Source organism: Crocodylus porosus, unplaced genomic scaffold, assembly GCF_001723895.1.
Source record: "Crocodylus porosus isolate Cpor-Errol unplaced genomic scaffold, CroPor_comp1, whole genome shotgun sequence".
NCBI lineage: Eukaryota > Metazoa > Chordata > Crocodylia > Crocodylidae > Crocodylus > Crocodylus porosus.
In genome coordinates this window covers 19837585-19844747 of record NW_017728909.1, presented here as the reverse complement: position 1 = coordinate 19844747, position 7163 = coordinate 19837585, and the positions used below count along the sequence as shown (strand labels likewise).

The 7163-nt window shown below is 42.8% G+C and overlaps 1 protein-coding gene across 10 annotated transcripts in view; it reads left to right on the top strand.

The window, feature by feature from the left end:
• The window catches only part of UBAP2 (ubiquitin associated protein 2), a 113371-nt gene that overhangs the window by 67121 nt on the left and 39087 nt on the right, over positions 1-7163 (top strand). For all 10 annotated transcript variants that reach the window (XM_019531850.1, XM_019531847.1, XM_019531848.1 and 7 more), the window contains 3 exons: positions 3142-3209; positions 5106-5295; positions 6375-6594. In XM_019531850.1, coding sequence (XP_019387395.1) covers positions 3142-3209; positions 5106-5295; positions 6375-6594 — 478 coding nt within the window. The remainder of the gene's footprint in view (positions 1-3141; positions 3210-5105; positions 5296-6374; positions 6595-7163) is intronic.

Below are 7163 nucleotides of genomic sequence, written 5' to 3'. Positions count from 1 at the left end.
CAGCTGGAGTACTGCATCCAGTTCTGGGCACCGCACTGCAGGAGGGATGTGGACAACATGGAGAGGGTGCAGAGGAGGCCACTCGCATGGTCGGGGGCAGCAGGGCGGGCCCTACGAGGAGAGGCGACGGGACCTGAACCTGTTCAGCCTCCAGAAGAGAAGGCTGATGGGGGGATCTAGTGGCCTGTTACAGACTAGTCTGAGGGGACCACCAGGCATTGGGGGAGTCCCTGTTCCCCCGAGCACGACCAGGAGTGACCAGGAATAGCGGTCACAAGCTGGCAGAGGGGAGATTTAGGCTAGATATCAGGAGGCACGACTTCACGGTCAGGGTGGCTAGGGTCTGGAACCAACTTCCAAGGGAAGTGGTGCTGGCTCCTACCCTGGGGGGCTTTAAGAAGAGGGTAGGTGAACACCGTGCTGGGGTCGTTTGACCCCGGTACTCTTTCCTGCCATGGCAGGGGTTGGACTGAATGATCTGCTCAGGTCCCTTCCGACCCTACAAACTACGAAACTATGAAATTACCTTAGAGCATCAGAAGTTGCTGACATTTCAGTCTTTTAAGTCTGTTAGGCAGGGGAACATTGTCCTTATTCTCATTTTCACTTGTTCATTCCACCATTCTGCTTTTGCTGTGAATCCTTTGATTTTTGTCACAATGATGTTACAACATACTATTGGCCCTTTTCTTTTTTTGCAGCAAGAATGCCCTGTTGACTCATAACACTATAACTTGTCTTTGCAACTTGTATTTGGAGGTATTTCTCTGTGGAGGCCCCTGGGAAGTGGACACTTGCAAACAACTGATGGCTCTTGCATGTCATTCACTTATTTCTAGGAACACGCTAATACATTAGTGAAGGGTTTGTTTATGTGGTGCAGTTGGTCATCCCAGACACTTCTTCAGAAGAAGATAAAATTGCTTCTGAGAAATGCCGGTGGCGTCTGTGTAACAAAAACCGTTTCAGCTGCTGCACATGTCATGTGCTCTGACAAATGCCATAATCCCAGCAGACTTTCAAATCAGCTGCTTGTTTACTGTTAGCCACAGTCTGTAGCATAAGTTTAAATGCAGCTGAGCTAGTAACCCGCACCTCGGGAGTTTTGTGTGCCAGTCTCATTGAACAGGGAACGTTTCCTCCCCACCCCAGTCTATGCCCGGGGGACACTTTGCAAGTTGTGTTGTGCAGTCTGTCAGCCCCTCGGTTAACCCACTCGCAGGGTTCATCAGTGTTTGAGTTGCTGTTGGTCTTGCTTCAGGTTAAGTGGGCATGGGAAGCTGTTAACGTTATTTTAAAGATTTAATATTTAACTAAGGTATTGTGTGCCATAGGCTGCCGTTCGGCCTTTAGCTGACCTTTTCCTTCCAAAATAATGCAGAAATCTCCCGATGCTGGAGAAAGTAAGTGTGGTGTATACCGCAGTAATGCATTAATTAAGGAAAGGGACCTAATGATGGAGCAGGATCCTTAACTGTGAAATCGTTCTTGTCCTTAATTTTGTGTATACAGCTGTGGCTGTTGATAGTATTTTGCAGAAGAGATACAGATTCACTGCTCCCAAGAACCAAGTTAAAATAAGAACGGGCATAGATTACACAGGGAGGGGCTGAGAGGAATCGCAAGGATTTTAATTTTCCCATGGCGTCCCTACCGTACTTTGTGAGAGCTGTCTGCCAGCATAAACTCCAAAACACGTCACTCGTGTGTCCGTCCACTTCTCTGCTTCTGTGACCACCGGACTCTGCCATTTGTCTCTGGTGGTGATGTGCACTCACTTTTCAATGTATGCATTTGAATTTGTTCTGTAGCACACGGGATTTAACTTTCTACTGACTTTAGCAGAACTGCACTCATGGTGGTGGAGATGAATTTAATCCCTATTCTTGAAGGCTTCAGTAGGACTGTTCACAGTGTTTAACACTGAGTATGAGTGAACCTTTGCAAGGACAGGGGGGGCTGGAATTTCATATTCTAGTGAAATCCCTGTGAACTGTTTGAGTAAGTTAGTTTCCACTAGGCTTCATCTAAATACACAGACTAAAGGAATGACTTTTTTTTCTACAGGTAAACTAAAATTGGTGCAGCTCTGTGGTACAGGTCCTACTGTATCAGTTGAAATCTGGCTTGTATTGATCTAGTAGCTATATACTCATAGGTATTTATATATCTGCAGTCATACTAGGAAGCTACGACAGTTTATCTACGTTGCCTTAAGGCTTGTCTAAATACACATTACATTGCTCTGCTATTGTGGGATATAGCCCTTCTCCCCCCCTTGCTTATGGTATTTGTAGGAATAAACTAAAGTATGCATATATATGGCTTTGTATCATTTTAGCTGTATTTACATTTTGGTCTCTAATGGTATAAATATTTCAATAAAAAAATGTTGGAATAAAATTCTGTGTGTACCTTAGGCCTTATAGCAATTTACCGGATTTACTCAAATCTAAGACAGTCCTGAATTAAAAATGACTCCCTCCCCAATGATTAGATTCTATACATGGAACATTATAACAAATTTATAAATTGTTCATGTATAGAATCTAATTATTGGGGGTCATCTTTAATTCATCCCCTCCCCAGCGTGGTAGGAGAGCCAGACAGTGGGGGCTGGTAGGATGGGGAGGTCGAGCAGCTTGCCCCCCTGCTTCCCCTTCCCTGCTTCTCCCTCCCCTGGTTCTGAGCAAGGGGAAGGGGATGAGGAGAAAGCCTGGCAGGGAAGCGGAGGCTGCATGCAGGGGTGGGAGGGGGGCAAGCAAGGTGCAGAGGTGGCAGGGGAGGAGAGGCACGCAGCAGCTGCAGCTATGGCCCTGCCCCCAGGTAGCCACAGCCGCCACCTGCCTTGCCCCTGTCCCCGTTCCCCCCACTGCCTTATACTTGATTCTACTGGGGGGGTGACATAGCCTTAAAATTGAGTAAAGAGAATAGTTTATTTGGTACAGAATTCTAGATGAGACCTAACTGAAGCTTATCTGTTTTTTAGCACTTTTAAATATATGCGGTATGTTACTATGCTGTTGATTTAACATTACTGATGCTTAAATGTGTAACAGGGGTTAGATCCTTTATTATGATTCTTGCTGCATGTAAAAATGTAGATCTGTCTAAATTCCACTTTTCTCTTCTCCTTCTTAGCTTTCTGAAACCAAGGTTTTCACTGCTTCTTCTGTTCCAGCTGAAAACCATGTCACTCCTGGGCAGAGGTAAAGTCTCTCAAATGGTCTTTATTTCACTGTTTTGAAAGAGTTGGTTATAGACATAATTCCACCCCCCCCTCCCCCCAAAGTAAGGGGAACACCTGCTTCTGCCATGTTTTAAAACACATGCTGGGTAAAACAGAACAGCAGTTCTCTGTTAACTCTTGTGATCCAGTAAGGGTTTTACAGTTCTTACTTTTCTACTTTTACTGCTTGAAAGCACATGTATAGCTCACTGTTCTCATGCGAACAGCTCCACAAACTATGAAGTGGCCCTCAAGTCATGCTCACGTACCCTAAATTCAGTTCTGCTCTTTGTTGCTGGAAGAACTCTTGGTAGCTTGTACCCACATGTGAGTGTTGTCTTTTAAAATGTACTCGTATAACCTTACTACAGTGATTCTTAACCAGGGTGCCTTGAGATCCTTTCTAAATGTGCTGTGGGGTACTGCACAATATTAAGTGTGCAAACGCCTACACATGAATTGCAACCTAGAGGTTTCACATAGGAATCCTTGGTGTCAAAAACGTCAACCTGTCCGTGGTCTTCCTGAGTTCTTTGCAATAGAAGAATTTCTCTATTTTTTTCCATATTCAAGAAATGAGTGAAAGCCAATAACTCATATTTTCCAGTGTGTGCCTTCAGTCTAACAAGGTTGAGAGCTATGCCCTACCACAATAAAATATTCAGTTTTACTACCTTCAGCACTGCCCTAGCCAAAACCAGTCCAGTGTGTTTTGGATAAACTTTAATCAGAATGTTTTAGTACATTTGCTTCTGTATTAGGCTCTGTCAACTGTGCTGTAGCACACAAGATCCTATACTAAGCGTGTACACAGGCAAACACATACTTTGGTATAATTTTAAGTTTTTTTACGCTCGTATAGATTACAGGAGCCTGGAATTGGGATTGGATGGTCACGTGACTATTCTAGAAGAGCTCATGCAGTAAGCATGTTGTTGCACCTTGCTGCTCAGCAGTGGGGGAAGTGAATCATAATCTGTGTGCCTTTAGCAAATGGCTGTCCCAGGATGGACACCAACTGATATAACTTAAACTGGCAGATTTTTACCGTCATTCTTTAAACAGTAACCCTCCATTGGAGTAAGGAGCATAACCCTGGTTTAGGGGCTTATGTTGTCTGTCCCCTCCTTTCTTTGTTTTTGTTTCCCTCTCCCCATAGGTGTAACCCCTTGTCTTTCTGTCCCAGAGATGTTCCATGTCCTCATTGGCGATTTTACCCTGAAGCAGTTTCAGTGCCTGGGTTGCATTCCTGCTTTTGCTGTAGAATCCCTACGTGACCACAGTCTCATAACTTTGTTGCTATGCTTTTTACTTTTTCCCCGTATAAAATGGGGGTAGTATACCCATCTTAACCAGGATGAAACCGTTACTCATTAGTCTTCTGTAAAAAGCTGCACAGTCCTCAGCTTGAGGATGTTGTTGCAGAAATGCGAAGCAGTGAGTGACAGGATCCACTCAAGTAGGGAAATGACAGCTCTTACCACTTACTTCAATTACTCAAGTCATGTAGGGACTCCATTAGCTTGTCACAGACACCAAAAGGTGCTTGGCTACTATAGTGATAGTTGGTTTAGATGTGCTCAGAGAAACGATACTCGGCCTGTGCTATATTTCTGTTTTGAAATGCTGAAGGGCAGAACAGAAATAGGTGTTTTCTTTAAATTTTGAAACGGTAAAAGCAGGCAGCTAACAGGACTTTCTATTTAAACAGGGGCCTGCATGCCATCTCTTTAAGAACTGGTGTATGGCAGAGACAGGATTCACAAAGGTTACTAGCACAGTGGCTCTCACAGATCCCAACTGTTTGATTAGTTTTCTGATTTTTCAGTCGCTTCAGTAATTTATACCATCTTAACTCCTTTTTCCCCCTTTGTAGCATCGATCTGGTAACATTGCTTCAGAAGCCTGTGACTTCTGGCCAAGAAACAGAAGGCAACTCCTTTGAGTCTCCCCAACAGCAGACTTTTGGCCAAGCCTTAGTCTTCACGAATTCCCAACATAACACCCAGATGGCATCAGGAACTGCAAGTTCCAGTGCTGTAAACTCCTATACAGCTCTGAGTCTGGTAAGAGTCAATCATTACTGCTGCTGGGCTTTTTTTAAGACAGTAAATCTTAAACAGTAAAGTAACCAACTTCTCCAGCTATGGTTCCTTGTTCTTTCATAGGGTATTTTGGTATTGGCAGAATTGCAATTGCAAATGGTTTTGAAGTGTGAGAAGACAAAGGGACATGAACTAAATGTCCCTTCATCCACTCTGTATCAGATGACACTTAAGTACCTTTTATGGTGTGCTAGCCTGTTACTTGTCAGGCTAAGTGAATGGCTTTGTATTGATTCCTGAGAGTACAGCAATTATGTTTGCTACATGTTGATTAAAATGAGACACCTTGTTTTTGAACCATAGAATTCCCAGCCTGGAAACAATGATGTTGTATTTTTCAAACACATCTCTGACTGCTCTGTGGAAATCCAGCTATTTCTGCCTTTTCTGGGCTAATGAATCTGCTCTTTGTTAGGTTCAGAAATTAGATACTTGAATGTGTTTTCAAACAAAAAGTAAATACTGTCCCTGGTAAATTTTACCTTTATGATATGCTAAGAAACTGTATAAATTAAAGTATGTGTGTATCATCATTTTTAGCTTGGTACCTTTAACCTGTTTCCATTAATAGAGGATGGAGCTATAACAGTGAGACAGTAGCATTGGGTCTGCTGCTAGTGTTAAGTTTTGTTTTTCCCTATTTAATGCCTTGGGCTAAAATATAAATTGTCAGGAGTCTGCTGCTAGCAAGCATTTATCTTGGAGCTATGTTCCTAAAATACCTGTTTTTTGTTGTGGTAGTAGTAGCCCCTGTGTTTCAGTGGTATAATCCTTCTCTGCCACACAGGAGCCCTGGGTTTAATTTCTGGGTGCTTATAAAACTACAGCCATGGAGACGCCAAATGCCTGGACTCAGTTTGGCTTTTGGATTCAGTCTCAATGGCCTAAATGAGGATGGAAGGTTTGGGTAGACTCCACTCCTCTGTATTCCTGCCTAGGCACATGCATCAAAGGGTGATCTCTCACACAGCTCATGATTCAAAAGGATCAACAGGTGCTGTAGTAGTGGTAACGTTGTTGTGTGTGTGTTCCTCCCCTAGTCTTCAGTTCTCTGTTCTGCATTTGGAGAACTTGCATCATCTAAATTGGCAAACTCCACTGGATCTCAGATCTTGGACCAATTGAAATCTCCAGGTTTGGGTCAGTTCACCTCTCAGCAAAACAGCAGCAGCTCTACTACCACCACCACCACCACTACCACCACATCATCCTGGGATCTAAAGCCCCCTATTACCCAATCTTCTGTCCTCAGTCAGTTTGGTAAGTGTTTGCACATGGGTTGATTGGTTGTTTTGTTGGTTTTTCTGTCTGTGAACCTTTGATTCCAGTATGAAATGCATGTAAGAGGTTTTTTTTAATATTGAGAAATGACTTCGCTCTTTTGAAATGAGCTTCTTAAATGTGTGACCAAATGTATTATTCACCTTTATGCTAAGGTTCTGTTTATAAAAGATGATAAATAGTGGTTATGTAAGCTGTGTTTTTGTAGATGTTTAAGTACACCCTTGGAAGGTGTTGAAAGTTATAAGAAGCCTGTTGCTCTCATCTGTAATGATTGACCAGCCATTTGTTAAAAACTATTAATCAGTAACTTTTAAAAATCTATTTGTAAATGGACTGTTAATGTAAAGTTATTTTGTATTCCTAAGAAAAACGTTTTTTCTCATTTTGTCTGTACTTCTGCCTCTTGAGGAGCTTACATACATGCAACATCATATTTAGTCCTAGACTATGTTAATGATATTTTCTTATGATGGGCTCTCCAGTTCTCTTGTGTAATGCACATCTCAGTATGAGAAATGTGTCCTCATGGATACCTAACCCTTCTG